Source organism: Marmota monax, unplaced genomic scaffold, assembly GCF_021218885.2.
Source record: "Marmota monax isolate L192 unplaced genomic scaffold, Marmota_monax_Labrador192_F-V1.1 WCK01_AAM20220418_F8-fsc00131, whole genome shotgun sequence".
Classification (NCBI taxonomy): domain Eukaryota; kingdom Metazoa; phylum Chordata; class Mammalia; order Rodentia; family Sciuridae; genus Marmota; species Marmota monax.
Window position 1 is genome coordinate 5,014,254 of NW_026693141.1, and position 17,205 is coordinate 5,031,458.

The 17,205-nt window shown below is 41.6% G+C and overlaps 2 protein-coding genes across 8 annotated transcripts in view; both read right to left on the reverse strand.

The window, feature by feature from the left end:
• Strip2 (striatin interacting protein 2) overlaps positions 1-2,977 on the reverse strand; it is a 46,231-nt gene extending 43,254 nt beyond the window's left edge. For both annotated transcript variants that reach the window (XM_058582852.1, XM_046455102.2), the window contains exon 1: positions 2,807-2,977. In XM_058582852.1, the coding sequence (XP_058438835.1) occupies positions 2,807-2,941 (135 nt within the window). In that variant the 5' untranslated portion in view covers positions 2,942-2,977. The remainder of the gene's footprint in view (positions 1-2,806) is intronic.
• A 4,361-nt stretch (positions 2,978-7,338) lies between these two features.
• Positions 7,339-17,205, reverse strand: part of Ahcyl2 (adenosylhomocysteinase like 2) — a 189,194-nt gene continuing 179,327 nt past the window's right edge. For all 6 annotated transcript variants that reach the window (XM_046455069.2, XM_046455068.2, XM_046455073.2 and 3 more), the window contains 5 exons: positions 15,625-15,723; positions 12,244-12,312; positions 12,043-12,121; positions 10,674-10,794; positions 7,339-10,320 (listed from right to left, as the gene is read on the reverse strand). In XM_046455069.2, the coding sequence (XP_046311025.1) occupies positions 10,314-10,320; positions 10,674-10,794; positions 12,043-12,121; positions 12,244-12,312; positions 15,625-15,723 (375 nt within the window). In that variant the 3' untranslated portion in view covers positions 7,339-10,313. The remainder of the gene's footprint in view (positions 10,321-10,673; positions 10,795-12,042; positions 12,122-12,243; positions 12,313-15,624; positions 15,724-17,205) is intronic.

A 17,205-nucleotide genomic window follows, 5' to 3' on the forward strand; every position in this document is an offset into this window, starting at 1 on the left:
ATTTTAGAAAAACTCACTTTGTTGCCCTTAATTTTCCCACACAACATTTAAAACTTTGTCAAGGACCTTAGAACCAATAAACAAGAAGATCTGGCTAAAAGAAGTGTAAGAGTGAAATCTTTTTCTTTTTTCCTTCCTTTCTTTCTTACCTCTTCTCTTCATGGTACTGGGGATGGGTGGGGGTAAAACCTATTATGAATTTTCTTTTTACAGCAGGGGGTGGTTCAGGGGTTTGAACTCAGGGGCACTCAACCACTGAGCCACATCCCCAGCCCTATTTTGTTATTTTATTCAGAGACAGGGTCTCACTGAGTTGCTTGGCACCTTGCTTTTGCTGTGTCTGGCTTTGAACTTGCAATCCTCCAGTCTCAGCCTTCCAAGCCACTGGGATTACAGGCGTGCACCACTGAACCCAGCTATGAATCTTCTTATTAAGCAAATAATTATTCTCTAACTTCCTTTTTTAGTGCATGAGATGTTCATGTACCTTTAAGGCTTTGGAAGAGGGTGGGTCAACAGTGCCCCCTGTACCAACAGTAATTCTCTTCTAGTAATTATCTACAAGCCCTAGAGAAAAAAGAAAATAATTTCCTCTAAGCATTGTCTTCCACAGGACAGCAAAGAGAAGGAAAAAAAAAAAGAGAGAGAGAACAGATCTGGCTTCTGGGTATTGTAGTGATAGGGGATGTACTGACAGGTACATCCTGCTGCAGTGCAAGGTAGAGGAAAGCTAATCTTTCCAGCTAGGCTTTTGGCAGGCATTGAACCCAGATAGAGATGATCACTGCAGTTGTTCATTTCCAGGCATGAAGAATACAGCTGCAGACAATAAGCAGGTAAACTGTAGTGCAAGTGGAAAGCTCTGAGTCTCCAGACACCAAGTTCATTGGCAAAAGCAAAGTACTATCAGAGCCTTTTCCTGAAGGACAACTTGATAGTTGGAACATGCCTCCTACTTCAGAAGAGATTAGGGGTAGGGAGTGTTTTTGAATTCTCTCATAGACTATATCACTCTAAAATTATTTTATTTGCTGATTGTCAGTCTCCTGCCCCCACTTTCTAGTTAACTGCACAAGGGCAAAGACCTTTCTTGTTCCCTGATGTATCCCTGGAAACTAAAACAGTGCCTGACATATCAAAAGGCCTCAATAACTTTGTGAGACTGAGAACTTAACATGTAGGTTCTGAATTAACAATGTATTGCTGAATTAATAAATAATTCATCCCCTACCAATTTTTTTTTTTTTTTTTTTTTTTTTTTTAGCAATTTTGCAGGGGAAGGAAGCACACCAGATCCCTCAGGAGGGAGATGATGTAGATATGATCCAGAAGACAAAAGGGCTGAGCTCTTGCTTGTATGAGGTAGTGACTTTGGGCCAGTCTTTTCACCTCCTTTACCTCTATCTTTTAAAAAGCAAGGATTGGAAGTTTAAGTGGTAGAGCACATACTTAGCATTTTCTAGGCTCTGGGTTCAATTGCTGGGGAGGGAGGGGAAAAATAATGAAAAGGAAGATAACAATTCCTATGTGGCTTGTGTCTGATTAGGAAGCATACCTGAAATCACTTGGGAAGCTGTGAAATACTATCCAGTGATAAACTGTGGACTGGAACACCAAGACCTAGCTTTTAGTACCAGCTCTGATGATGATGATGATGTTGATGATGATGATGATAGTAATATAGTTAAGAGCTACTATGTACTGACCAATTAATTACGTGAACATTTTAGATTTAATCATCTCATTTTGACTTTATCACAATCTTCTGCGGTAGGCAGCTAACCCCATTTCACAGATGAAGAAACTGGAGCTCAGAGAGGTTTGGTAATTTACCAAAAGCCACATAGACAGCAAAAGGTAGTGTGGGATTCAAAACCTGGTTTGACCAACCAAGAAGCTTGGTGTTCTTAGCCACTCACTATGCCAGATGTCTGATCTTGGACAAGTTAGTTCTGTCTCTTTTACTCTGTAAATGAAAGGGATAGACCAGTTGATACCGAAAGATTCTTCCACCTCTGACAGTTTCTGATCTATTCTCCTGATCCCTGCTCAGATCCAATTCTACTCTTGGATAGTTGATGAAAACTGGCTGGGTGAGGGTGTGGAGGAGTGATAATAATTCAGTCCTTTCGTCGTCCTAGTTAGGATTTCTTTTTTAGAAGAGGAGGAAGAGACCCAAATATTCACACTCCTAGCTGTATCTAGTTCCATTCAAACAGCCCCAACCTGAATCCTGTCTTATTTAACCCTTACGGGCAGGGCCCCGATGTCCGCAAGTGCTCCCCACACCCAGCGGGGTAGGTGGTGGCAGGAGAAGGGCAGGAGACCCGCGGCCAATGTAGACCAGCCTGGGGGCCCATCGCAGGCACCCCGGAGTGGGAAAGGGGCCACGCACTGGTCGACCTTCCCTCCCGCAGCCAGCTATGGCCTCCCACCCCTGAGGTTGGCCCCTTAACCTCTCTGCGTCTTTCCCTCCCCTGTAAAACCGGATCCGAATTCTTGCTTCCTGGGACGAACAAGTGAGATTAATATTTGAAAAGTATCTGGTACGCTCACTACCGCGCTGCGTCTTGGTGCCAGAGCGGGCAGGGGAGGCCAGAGGGGCTTGGGGCAAGCCCCACAGTCAGACGTGCGAAGGGTCGCGCTGCAGAACCAAGTCCCGCTGCGGTGGACCCTGCAGGCACTGGCTCCAGGAGGGCCGCCCGCGAGCGCCGGGGGCTCCCGGGCAGAGGCTGAAGCACCTCAGCCGCCGCTTCCCGCCTTCAGGCGTCTCACAGTCCCAACCAAGGTTCTCCGAATTCCTCACCTCCGACTCCCGCCGCTGGCTGCGGAACGCCTCCCGGCCCTTGGGTGCAGCCGGCTTCCCTTTGCCTCCGCCGTTGCCGTTTCCATTGCCATTGGTGGGCGGTCCCCCGGCCCCGGACGCCGCAGGGTCCTCCATGCCGCGGGTCAGCGGCGCGCCTCAGCGATCTCTGCCCGGGGCGACCCCGCCGCCGCGCGCCGCGAGCCAGGCCCTGCCTCTCCGCCACTATTGGCTGTGACCCCTCCCAGAGGCCCCACCCCGCTGCGCGATTGGCTGCTGGACCGGTCGGAGCTGGACTTGGAGGAGGTGGGGGCTCTTTCAAGGAATATTTTCCTCCCTACCCCCCCCCCCCGTTTTCTTTTCTTTTTTCTTTTTCTTTTTAATTCCTTCAGCGTTGCTGGTGCCTCGACACTCTTAGGTGGCTCCCCGCTCCACCTCCCTCCCTCCACGGGTCCTTGATCTTAAGGCGGTTTACGTCTTCGCTTCTCGCTTGGTGTCTCGGAGCGCTCTCCCTCCTTCCAGACATTTTCCGGGAGCTCTAGTCACCGCTCCCTGCCCCACTACGTCTGCATTTCCCTATTATCACACTCCAGATCCCCAAATCCTGGCTGCTGCATACGTCCCATATTCCGTTTAGCCGCAGGGAAGGTTGGCACCGCCGGGTGGAAGAACTCGCTCTCTAGGGAAGCTTTCTGAAGAGAACGCATCCCTCCCAGAGTGAAGGCTGGCTAGGGGACTGAGGGTTGAGGAGTAGGATTGGTGCTTTGAGGGCTGCTCCTGGTCATCTTCCCTTCTCTGCTGTGCGGGCACCTTACTCATAGTGTGAATAGACAGCAAGCCCTTCTTCCTTTCCTTCCTTTTCTTATAAGATCCTTCCTAGGGGCTCAGAGTTACTAGGGGCAATTGAAGGTTGTGTGGTTTTCCATCTCCTGAATTTATCCAAAAAGCAGCTTGTGGCAAATATTTTTGGCAGCTCTGACTTGGTAATGGAAGCTCCAAACAAGCACACTGAAGGGAATGGGTGGAACCAGACCACTATCCACAGCCCAGTTCATGTAGGAAAGGATTTGGGGACTTGTTGAACTGTGCTTGATGCCAGGCAGGCATTACACTAGGCACTTTACAGGTATCAGTCATGCCTCTGACAGGTTATGCTCACGAATCAATTATTATTGATGAGGAAACAAGTACTCACAGAGTACTCCTTGCGGGCAGTTCCCAATGTATCATATTGTATCTTGTCTGTGTCCTGCCTATGTTGTTCTCTGAAGGAAACTTTTGTTTTCTTGGTTGACTTTGGTTATTCCTTAAACATTCTAGTTATCACCCCCTTCTTGTTCAGAAAGCCTTCTTTTTGACACTCCTCTTTGCCTTGATACAAATCTTAGCATTTCCCAAAGGAATTATTCCCCTTTTCCATATCTTAGGGATACCTCCATCCCTTTCTTGCCATCTCTCTCCCTCATTCTTCCCTTTGCCAGTTGGTAGATGACAGATCACGGCAGGCAAGTGAAAACACCACTTGGAGATTTCTGGGTTCCTTTCTATGATCCCCTACATCTCCTTACTGACCTCACCCATCTTCCCATTACTCTCCCATTCCCAAGACTGCCCCAACGTGAATATAAACTTCTTGTGAGTAGGGCCAAGTTTCATTAATTTTTGTATACTTCATTTCTGTAGGTTTAACACAGGATTTCACCACCTCTGTCCTATTGACATTTGGGGCTGAAAAAAATATTATGAGAGATTGTCCCATGCATTGTAGGATTCATGGCCTCCCCTCAGTAGATGCCAGTAGCATTCTCTGTGACAACCAAAATTGCCTCTAGATATTGCAGATGTCCTGTGTAGTGAAATGGCCTATTGAGGTCTCCTAGTTTTCAGAATTGAGCTGATGTGAATTTCCAAGAAAGTCATTGGCTCAAGGCCTAAATTATTTGATTTTGAAATTTTTTCAGAGAATAATTTTTAAACTCTTAAAAATTTATACTCTGCATTAAAATTCACAACCCACGCCTAGCTCATCACTGCTTTAATTTGATAAAACTGCCACAGCACAGCCCATTGAGTTTCTTACTAAAAATAATTCATTATCTACTGTTCTTTCTCCCAATATTTCTCCTAAGCAGTCATACCTCCAGGACAGATAGTCCCAGAACTTTATATTCTTTTGAGAGCCTACTAAATCAGTAGTATTCCCACAAGAGGCAGAAATCTCTACCAGTGGTCAGTTTTGAGGCTTTGCTCATTTTCCTGCCTATCCCTAGGGCAAAGAAATCTACTGGGAGCAGAAATGAGGATAGGCCTTCTATCTCCTCTGGCCTATCCTGACCCTAGAGCTCCACCTGGCTTTACTTTCAAAGAAGGGATTTGAAAAATTGGTGCTGTGGAGATTGCAAAGAATGAACAGATATGACAGAACTTGTCATATATAGGAAAATATCCAGAAAAAAACTGGAAGGAGTAACAAGAGTCCACAGATTAACTGAAAACTTGATACTATTGGCCACGGAATTGGCGTACAAATTTTCTTTTAGATTATATTTCAATGAAAGAATGACAGTCATCAATACCACTGACCACAAAGACACCCACAAATATACTTGGGAGCTAATTAGTCAGGTCTGGTCTACATGTCTTTTCATATTGCAAGGATGGCCACAGTGTTGGGTTATTTTAAAACCTACACTACCAGCTGGGTGCAGTAGTGCATGCCTGTGATTCAGGCAACTTGGGAAGCTGAGTCAAGATGATCGATCACAAGTTCCAAGACCAGCCTCAGCAATTTATTAAGGCCCTAAGCAATTTAGTAAGACCCTGTCCTTAAATAGACTGGGGATGTAGCTTGGTGGTAAAGCACCTTTGGATTCAATCCCTAATACCAAAAGAACAACAACAAAAAATCCCCCAAACCCTACACTACCAATTTCCCTTGTACTGAAACTCAGGCTGCTGTCAGAGGTTTAGAGGTATAGATTAGGTATAGTTACTAGTCACAAGGATCAAACATACCTTCTTCCCATTTAAGCGCTCTAATCCATGGAGTCAAATACTTGATTAAGTAGATAGCACTTGGCATTGAGATAACTTTAAATTGTCTTAAATAAGATGCAGGGTGATTTAAAGTACCTTGTTTTTTAGGGTATTAGGCAGCCAGGATAATACAGTAGAAAAAGGATAGAACACCCTCTTTTCTGCAGAAAGGGCATGTGTGGGTGTAATAATTCAACAGAGTCTGTAGGGCCCTAAAATGAGAAAGGGAATTAATGTTTATGCACTAAGCAGTATGTGCCAGGTTTCGTAAGCAGTACTTTTTACACAACAGGTCATTAAATCTTTGTCCTAAGAGATATGCATTATGTATTTTACAGGCAAGAAAACTAGAGCTTTGATTGGGTTTATTATTTGGCCAACTTACAAAACCTGTAAATGGCAGAGCTGGAATTCAAACCCAAATTAATCTGATTCAAAGTCCAAGTTCCTCTCCACAATTCTGTGAGGTAAAGAAACTTGCACAGCAGTGGGCAGCCAGGCTGACCCTGTGAGTCTGAAACTAAGACCCAAGTACCCAAGTTTCCATTCTTCACAAAGGAGGTGTCAAGCCCTGCTGGAAGGGAACAAATCCTGCCAGTTGACTCACAGGCCTCATTACTAGCTGCTAGCAGCATTCTCCTCTTAACTGGAATGGCACAAGCTTTGAGCCACTACCAACTGCCCCAAATATTTTAACCCAATGGCCCTTAGTTTAAATAAATGGAAATCAAAGAGGCAGAAGATTCTGATAGGGAGGAAAACACCTTGCATATAGTACATAGAACTAGTTTAGGTTGTCAATTAAAGGAGATGGCTACCCTGGTAGTTGGGAAAAATCAGGTGAATGGATTCATCCTCCAGGGTTACCTGAGTTAGAATAAAACCTCCATGGGCTGGGGATGTGGCTCAAGCGGTAATGCGCTTGCCTGGCATGCGCGGTGGTGCTGGGTTTGATCCTCAGCACCACATAAAAATAAAGATGTTGTGTCTACCGAAAAAACTAAAAAATAAATATTAAAAAGTTCTCTCTTTTTAAAAAAACAAAACAAAAAAAATCCTCCATGATTCATTTTGCTCTTCCCTTTGGCTGGTTGTAACTACGTCCTGAGTATCTGGATCCTTTGGTCCCAAACTGTGGGGATATTAACTTTCTGTACTCTCTAGTTAAAGGCAGGGCATAGAGGGCTTGAAGGACCTAGAACCATCCTTTAGTTTCTCTACCTTGATAAGACTATAGCCTCAATTCCCCAGGGTAGTGGTTCTGACAAGGCACCTTCTTTACAAACATAGCCAGGATGTGGTGGTGGGAGAGAGGAGAAGCTATTAGTGGAGTGGCCCAGCATGGAATAAGGGTTTCAAGGTATAATTAACTCTAACACACCAGTAGTAACTGCTTTGGTTTTTCACATCCTTGCCCTATAGCAGGCTTGCTAGCTCATTGCCCAGAGACTTCATTTCTGAGTTCCTAGTTAACAGAAGGAATACTCTCAAGACAAGAATCCATTTTAAGAATATTTTATTTGTCTTTTGAGATTACATAATCATTATTGCTGATCTAATACAATCACTTAGACATAAAGATTTCCAAGAGCTTCTCAGAAGTGGCGATCCTTAGAAGTTTTTGTTCCTTTTAATAAGATGATAGTGAGAACTAGATGATTTTTTTTTATATATATGTATGTATAGTTTAGGACTTGTCCACATATAATTTGCTGGTGTTGCCTATTTTCTTTCCATAATTTTCCTTTATTAAAAAAGCTTAATGCAACAATGCATTTTGATTCTTTTTAAACCATGACAAAGTTAATTTTGAGATAACCACAGGAGCAGCAATTTCAGATCTGTTCAGATAAAAGCCAAGCAGCAAAAAAGCTTTGCAGGAGTGTGTGGCCACAGAGAGCCATGCTCACTTGGGAAGGTAGGATGGGGAGTTGGGAGGACAGAGGGAAAGTAGACTAGATGCATTTTTTTCTCAGTGAGAAAAAACGGAAATTGAATATTTCCATTAAGAAGGCAAAAAGACCTTGAAAGTAGCATGAATTCATTGAAGATAAAATAGTATGTATCCCCACAGGCCAGGGTCACATACAAAGAGAAAATCAGCCTTCTTTCCCATGCCTCCTGATACCTAGGATGCATCTAAGGTGAGAGGCTAGAGGAAAGAAGACATATTTGGTCTGATTCCAAGGGTAGAGGGAATAATGATCAGATTCCAACATTAATAAACAATCCAAATAGGAGGACTGGGACTCCTTCTTTTTAATGGTTGATGAAACAGGGTCCCCAGAGAGAGAGGAAGGGAGGTCATCTGAAACTCAGAGGCAAATAGCTCACCATGGGCAGCAACACTGACAACCTAACTTAGAAGCCCATGTGGCTCCTCTTCTATTTGGAGTGAGTGTCTTCACTATCGTGAGACAGAGTGTTAAAAGTACCAGCACATAGTAAGCTCCACAGAGAGCAAGGCTTTGCTGAGAAACAGCAGGTTATGATTTTTGGTCTAAGAACATAATAGGCAAGAGTCCAGATATCTGTCTAATGGAATCTGCTGGACATAGATGAGGTAAGATCTGAATCTTTTGGTAAAGAGATCCAATTAATACAACCATCAGAACTGGGCAGGCAAAAGAACTTATTAGTCTAGCAGAAGTTTCAGCATTTATAGTCTTCCTTATAAATTAGAATATAGTCATGTATGTGGCACTTTTCCAATAGTGCTAAGAAATGGCCTCTGAAGAACCAGACTCAATGGGCTGAGTCTATATTTTATTTAATGGTGCAAATAGCCATCTACCAAGTTATACCTCCGTATCTCCAGAAGAAAGGACATTTCCAGACTAGCTCTAAGGGTATATGTGAAGACCAGGGGAAGTTGAACAGGGTGGAGGTAGAGGGTGGTCAGGATAGGAAGGTTTTAGTAACTCTGGATGGTCTGGTATTTCCTTGAGTCACCTTGGTCTTGAGACTTTTGAGGCAGACCATCATAAGGAAAAAATGGGAAACAAACATGAGAGCATTAAATAGGGTTGGTTGAGGGAAGAGAGACTTATTTAATTCAAGATTCCTAGAGTCATTCCAGACTTCAATCCTTAGAACTAATGTGGTCCCAAATGGAAACCTTAAAGTCAGCAAGTTAGCCTCTAACAGGAATTCAACTTTTGGGTGGGATATAAAATTCCATGTTGCTTGCATTACTAATATTTTTTATAATGCTGGAGTTACTCAAGAAATGAACTCTGAAACAGAAATCTTAAAAAGGTCAGAACACAAAGATATGCCAGCTGAAGAAAGACCACTGATCAAATTGTAGTTGGTTTTACCATGGCAATGGCCAAAGGGATAAATGAATGATGAGGTTCAAGCTAGTCAAACTAGCTTTGGTCATCTGGATACAGGTTATAGTGTCATCTCTACCCCTCAGCCAGTCAAGCTGCCAAGTCTTTTCTAGGAACAAACATACCTGCTTCTTGAGAGTGTCAAGTAGTGGGCCTAAAACACCTGTCCCATTTCCAAAGACTTAAACCTCTAAATCCCTGGGAAAGTATGCCTTTCCCTACTTAGTTTCAGAAGTATTTTTAGGTAATAACAAAAGTTTAAGCAAGCAGTGTTCCACAACAAGCCCTCCTTTTCTGAGACAATGCCAATCTGAAGGGGTCTTCCTGGGAAAATATCCAGTAAAATGACAAGAAAATAAAACTATGGGTCCTGGTGGTACTGGCTCTCACTTCCTGAGTAGAGTTTGATGGGGTTGGAAAGATGGTTAAAAAAAAAGTCTCACAAACATCAGAGCTGTTGACGAGATCATGAAGGTATATCCCTCTTGGAACCAGAAAGCATCAAAATGGACATAAATATTCAAGAAGAAAGGAATGCTGGGTAAGGAAGGACACCCCAGTAGGCACAGTCACAGGCCCAGCTAAGTTCTTAATGCAGCTTGCCAAGGCCTTAACACTCCTTCCTGACTAGCCTTTTTATAGAGAAGGCAGTGATAGTGATGGTCAAGGCTGGGAACTCAGGTCACATTAATTCAGTGGCTCCCAAAGGCCTCACCTGGGGAAGGGCCAAAGCTAAGAAAGGCAGCTGCTAAAAATTTATTCCAGAAAACCCAGGGAACAGGAGGCCTGGAATCCCTGGACTAATTCCTGAGCCTGAACATGAGAAAAATGGCCATTGCTGAGGATTCAGAGTCAATGGGGAATGATGTGTATGATGCACTAGGAATGGGTCCCCCATTTCTTTCCTTCCTCAGTCTGTCCTCTGTAGCTCTCATGGCCCTCGGAGCAGTAACCACACTCTGGGCCAAGGCTACAGGCACAGGATTCTAGATTTTAATAAATAAATAACCTAACACACAGGGTGAGCACGGCGGGCAGCTGATTGAAGGAGCAGCTTGCTAGGTCTTTCTTGGATAGTAGTGGAGAAAAGGTGTGGAGTTCTATTCCTTATAATGTCTTCTGGCTTGAGTTACAGGCACTTAATACCTGGAGGAAAAAAAAAAAGATAAGACTGATTTTATCAGGTAGTGGGGGATGACAGAACAAGAAGAGCCTACTTAAGGTGTAACAGGGAGGCAGGGGCTTTTCTGGAGGGTATGGTGAGTGTAGATGATTGTGATTTTTCTTCACATCAGTGAAAAAAGAACAGTATTTCTTGGGGAAGGGAAACACTAATGTATGCAGAAGGTCTCAAAGAATCTCTTGCAGGTGACACTGAGGGGGTGGTGGGTTTATTCTGTGTTCATGCAGATGTATGTGGTAGGGGAAAAGAAGACCAATTCCAGAGCAGGAAATTCTTCACTACACAGGATTCCCTGGTTTCTGGGAAGCCCAAGCACCTGTAGTAATTAGGCTTGAAGGGCCCATTCTTGTTGAGTCCCAGATACTTGGCCTGTTCATCTGTCAGTTCTGTCAGGTGGGCATCAAAGGTGGGCAGGTGTAGGCTTGCCACGTACTCATCTGGAATAGACCACAGAAGCCCTGGTATGAGCATTCATGCCTCCTATCTAGCTGTCCTCCCTAAGTAGGGCCTGAAAAAGTTGTAAGATACCTTCTAATTCCTGAAGCCAAGTGAAAAAAACTTAACTTTTGCTCACTGACCCTCAATTCTAAGGAATGGCTGCTTTTTTTTTTTTTTTTGAAGCCCAGTGCCTTTCAAAGTTGTAACATTTCTTCTTCTTTCAGCCTTCAACCTTTCCTTCTTCCCAGAGGGGTGAAAGAGAGATGAAAAAAGCAATAAGTCTTAGGGTCTAAAAGAAAAAAATGGGATAGTAGGAGGACTAAATAATGGGAGGCTACAACTTTGGTTCTGCCTTGGACTCTATTCTTTGGGTCACTCAGGGAGACTGGAAAGAAATAACTAAGAATACTATTAGACTGTTTGCTTTACTTTCAGTACTCTTCTGTCTTATGAGTTTTGGTTTATATTTTATTATCTAAATACACTGTACAATAAGTAAATATTCATAAATTATGAATAACATGATTTTATGTAATTTCTTAAGTATTTGGTCTTCTCAACTTTATTATATATTCAGTCAGAATATGAACTGCTGTATTTCCTTTATATTCTTTTAATTGTCTATTAAAGGGAAAATATCCAATTTGTAACAGGTGCTAAAATAAAACCAGAAGTTGATATATTCTCTGATCTTTGCCTGAGGTATCTGTAAACACACTGGGTCAATTCAGGTGTTTAAGGCAGGCTTTTTAAAAATTTAGTAGAGTTTAATGTTACCTTTGTACCGAACACCCACATAACTACACTCCTACCAAGAACCACTCAGTCTTTTCCTTGATCTCAGGCAAGGGGGCTAGTTGTTGGAAGGTGTAGTATGAAAAGCAGGGGCTGTTTGGCAAGCAGCCTAGAATGGAATAAATCAGATGTCACATGGTGGAGATGATTCTCTTTTGGAGGGGGATATTTTTTACTCTCTGAGATTCTTACATACAAAATACTTTGAGAGATAAAAATCCTTAAAATTCACAGGCAGGTAACCTAAATCACAACAAGATGTCAGAACTCCTCTAGGGCAACCCATGTGGAAAATGGGATAAATCAACTGGGAGTGGAACCTAGGACTCCTAGCTACTACTTTATAAGATAAAGATTTTCCTACCCATAAGAAATTAATGCCCCAAGCTTCCTTTTTTTAGCCTCTGACTCTGAACAAAAGAAAGAATGGGGAAAGAAGAGCATGTGCTTACCCATTTTCTTAGGCAACAGGTAGACATCCTGCTTATAGCGACCCTCAGGAGCATTGTAAAGCTCTATCAAGGCGAGAGCCTAGAAGAGCAGAGAGATAGATGCTGACGTGCCATTCACAGCCATCTACCCTGTATAGAGTGAAACCCAGCTGGTCTAAGGACCCTTTCCAGCCCACTGCTATTCTACTCTGGAGGTCTCACCTGAGTAGTAGCAGTGATTGAGAGCACAAATGTAGGCACTGTGGAGCAGCTTAGGTTCAGTAGACGGCCCTAGTGGTCAAAGGTAAAGACACAAAGGGGTTAGGAATGTCACTGGCCTTTGAGGAGTGAGAGAAGAGAATGACTGCCATTTCCCAAACCCTTCCCTACTAACACTGATGGACAAAAAGCAGGTGTTCAATACATACAAGTTACTTGACATCTATTTTATTTTTTAAGTATTTTAAAATTTTTATATAAAATATTTTTAACTGGTACATAAAAAGTAAAATTGGCTGGGCATAGTGGCATAGGCCTGTAATCCCAGCAGCTTGGGAAGCTGAGGCAGGGGGATGAAAAGTTCAAAGCCAGCCTCAGTGGTACAAAAACAAAACAAAAAAACCCTAAAATTGTACATATTTATGGGATACCATGTGATGTTTAAATACATGTATCTACTATACAATGTTTAATTCAGGGTAAACATATCAATCTCTTCAAACATTTTTCATTTCTTTGTGGTGAAAACTTTCAAAATCCTTTCTTCTAAGCTGGGAGTGGTGGCACATGCCTGTAATCCCAGCTGCTTAGGAGGCTGAGGTAGGAGAACTGCAAATTCAAAGCCAGCCTCAGCAACTCAGCAAGGCCCTAAGCAATTTAACAAGACTCTGTTACAAAATAATAACTAAAAAGGGCTGGGAATGTGGCTTAGTGGTTAGGCACCCCTGGGTTCAATCCCCAGTACAAAAAAAAAAAAAAAAAAAAAAAAATCTTTCTTCTAGTTTTTGAAAAACACAGTACATAATTGTAATCTGTAGTCATCTTACTGTGCAATAAAACACCTGAACTTTTTACTCCTATCTAACTATGACTTAGTACCCATTGACCAACCTTTCCACATCCCTCCCTCTCTGCTATTCTCCCCATCCTCTGGTAACCACCATATTATTCTCAACTTTTATGGGATCCATTTTTTTTTAAACATTCCATGTGTGACTTCATGCAGTATTTGCCTTTCTGTGCCTAACTTATTTCACTTAACATAATGATTTCCAGTTCTATCCACATTGTCATAAATGATAGGATTTCATACTTTTTATGGCTGAATAGTATTGCACTGTTTATGTGTACACATTTTCTTTGTTCATTTATCAGTTGATGAACACGTAGGTTGTTTCCATTTCCTGACCATTGTAAACAGTGCTGCAATGGAGTGCAGGTGTCTCTTTGACAAACTTATTTCATTTGCTTTGGATATATACAAGTAGTGCGATTGCTGGATGATAGTTCTGTTTTTAGTTTTGAAGAAACTCCATACTGTTTTTCATAATGGTTGTACAAATTTACATTCTCATTAATAGTATTCAAGAGTTCCCTTTTCTCTACATCTTCACCAGCACTTGTTATCTTTTTGTCTTAAAAAAAAAAATATATATATATATACACACACAATGGTCATTCTTTTTTTTTTTTTGGTACTGGGGATTAAACCCAGATACACTTTAATACTGTACTACATTCCCAGTCCTTTTTATTTTTTATTTTGAGACAGGATCTCACTAAGTTGCTTAAGACTTTGCTAAATTGGTACTGACCTTATAATCCTCCTGTCTCAGCCTCTCGAGTTGCTGGGATTACAGGTGTGTATCACTGCACTAGGCAATAATGGTCATTCTAAACTAGAGTGATGTGATATCTCATTATGGTTTAAAATTACATTTCCCTGGGCTGGATATGTGGCTCAGCAGTGAACCACTTGCCTAGTATGCACAAGACCCTGTGGTTCAATCCCTAGCACCACAAAAAAATAAAAAATCAAATTACATTTCCCTGATGATCACTGATATTGACCTTTTGTGTGTCTTTGAAGGTACTAACTAAATAATTTATGGAATTATGCAAAAAGGAGTAGGCACAGTCACATAATACTGCCAAGGAAGGGAATATTTCTCTTGGATTTTCCACACTCTATAGCAAAATACGCTCCTTCTGAGGAATGACATCCCTTTGAAAGACTGTCACAGACAATGATCTTGTCAGGTGGGGGTCTCTCCAGATTGTGAAGAAAGATATCTATGAATTTAGGAAACTGATGATTTTTTGCTTCTTTCTCAAAATGGGTCTTATGAATTCAAGGGCAGCCTTGATTCTTCTTTTGTGTGTGTTTGTGGTGCTAGTGATGGAACCCATGGCCTCATGCATGAAGGACAAGTGCTCTACTATTGAGCTACATCCCCAGCTCACAGCCTTGAATTTTAAGTGTGTAATTCAGGCAGAAGAGCCAGAACTGCCTCCATGCCACACTTCACTATTTTGTTTTCTAGGAAGCCTGACCATTCTTTTTGCTCAACAAAATAGCAAAAAACACCTGTGGTGCTTGATTTTGACAGCAAAATTATTAAATGGGACCTCCCAGGAAACTAAAAATAAGTTACCAGACAGTGGGCTATTAATGCCCATTTAATCAACCTGCCCATCCCTTATCCATACCCACTCTTTCCTTGTGAAGAAATAATCAGTCCTTGTATAAATGTCCTAAAGTATTTGAGAAGGTGAGATGAGCTAGGAAAAGAAGAAGAGAATAGCAAGGATGCTCAAACTTAACTTTATGGGCCCCTAGATAAAAACAGGCTATCAGTTACATTTTCAAATTTATTTTCTTTAATATAAAAAAAAGAAAACTAACTGAAAATTAAAACCCAAGGAAAGTAGTATTATCCTTGTTATTTTGGTGTTTTTCCCTAAAGAGAAAGCAATAAGAATAGGGGCTATCATAGCAATCAAGATTCCTATGACTGGGGAAGAGAAGCCTTCAGGAAAGGAAAGAAAACACTGACATGAGAGGGAAGGCTACATGGAATGAAACTCAAGAAGAAACCAGGAGGGGAAAATATCAAGAACCAATATAGAGTTGAGTACCTACTACACATTTGGCTCAATTCATGGGAGTGGACACTCAAAAAAAACAGATCAGCAAAGACTTAGCTTTTCCAGAGCCTACCCAAGATAGTCTGAGTTAGTCAGGAATACTTACTTTGTGCTTTCTGATTATATCATCCCACAAATACCATTATCTCTTTGTAAGCATCACTCAAAGAGATTCTGTTCTGTTAATTCCTTCCACAGTAATAGTTATTATGTGACTCAATGTGGAGAGTGACATGGAGAGACAGGATAATTGGTGAAAAGTAGGGAACTAAAATAGTTTCTTAATTGTTGAATGAAAAGATCTTTCACAATTAGAAGAAAAATCTCTTGGTAAAGTAGTTAAACTTGTGTTTAAGAGAAGGGATTGAAAAAGATAAGGGAACTTGAGGAGGAAAGGACTAGGGTACTGGAGTCTCCCCTGACAGCGGGGAGTATCTCTGCCAGCCTCAGTCTTACCTCTGCCAGCAGTACTATCCTCTTGCCATCAGGCCATATCACATGGTCAACTTGGGATCTCACTCGTTCCCAGGTCAGTTCTGGTGTCCGCAGACTTGCCTAGAACACATACAGCAAGAGCATCATTAGCCATGGCAAGTCCCATGTCAGGTCAGAAAGAGGTTGAAGGAAACCATTTCAAATAGCAAGTTGAAAAGAGCAACCAACATGCCACATGGAGAATACCTGTCCTGGGTTGGTTAGGACTGTTCCATTTCAGGGGATTTAATCTTAGGCCCAGCCAGGGAGAGATCACTCAGGATGTCATTCCACAACACATATTGTACGCCCACTCTGCTGAGCACAGTAAAAGGTGCTATGGGAAATACAAAAGAAACCAAAGGCATGGCTTCTGCCTTCAAAAAGCTTGCACTTTAGTTGGGGACACAAAACAATACATATGTGAGAGGAAAATACTTACAAAGCAACATGCAAACTAGTGCAAACTAATATAGTGCAAACTGAATACATAAGTGCTGAGAGACACAGACAAAAAGTAGGATAAGAGCTGAGTGGGATTAGCTAGAGAAGGCTGAATGTCCTAGACATAGCATGCTGGGGCCAAGGTTCTACCCTCATGTCCCAATGTCCCAAGTTCCACCTTATTAATGATGGTGGTTTACCCTAAGGTTACAGAAGCTTTGTGACCTAAGTGCAAATGTGAGGTAGGCTTTAAAGAAATGCTGTATGGTAGAGTAAAGCTCCCAATGGCTCACCCTCCTTCCATTTCTGTATATTGTACATTCAGAGAACAAGAGAAAAAATGTTAAGTTTATTAACAGCAGCAATCAAGTAACAGTCTCAGGGTGAACACTTAAGACAACTGCTCCCTTCTTTCAACAGGCAATGCCTAAAATTCATATTTTAAAACTATTGGTTCACTTGATAAAACTGAAAAATTCTGCCAAATACTAAGTTTCCAAAGAGAAATACTTTAAGCTATACACTGATCATTATATTAAGCACATATCATATTTTAAGTATTGTAGTAAAGGACACAAATATAGGTAAGGTTGGATTCCTTTACTAGAATGCAAATGATTTATGGATAGGGACAATATCTTCTTTTCATTTCTATACCTCTAAGTTCCATCTAAACATACAATGGGGTGCTCAATTAATGTTTGGAAATTCACAGGTCCTTGCCCTGAAGAAGTACCAATCTAGTGGGAAAACAGACATAATTATATTTCAATGTATTCAGAACCATATTCATGGACTGAGGCATTTCTTTATTAGGTAGATGGGAAACATAAAATTTCTTGAAACATCAAGTATTATAAATTGTTTCAATCTTTACAGAGAGCAATTTAGCAATAGCTAGCAAAATTTTGTATGTACCTAATCTTTTACCAATTAATTTCCCTTTTAGGATTCCTATAGAAATACTTGCTCAAGTCAGAAATGAGTGCCCAAGAATGTTCAATCTAGCATTATTTAATAATAGAAAAAAATAATCAACAAAGCAATGGCTAAGCAAAGCAGGACAGTTCTATACAATGGACTATTATTCAAGTCTTTAAAAAAAAAGTAGGGGCTTTG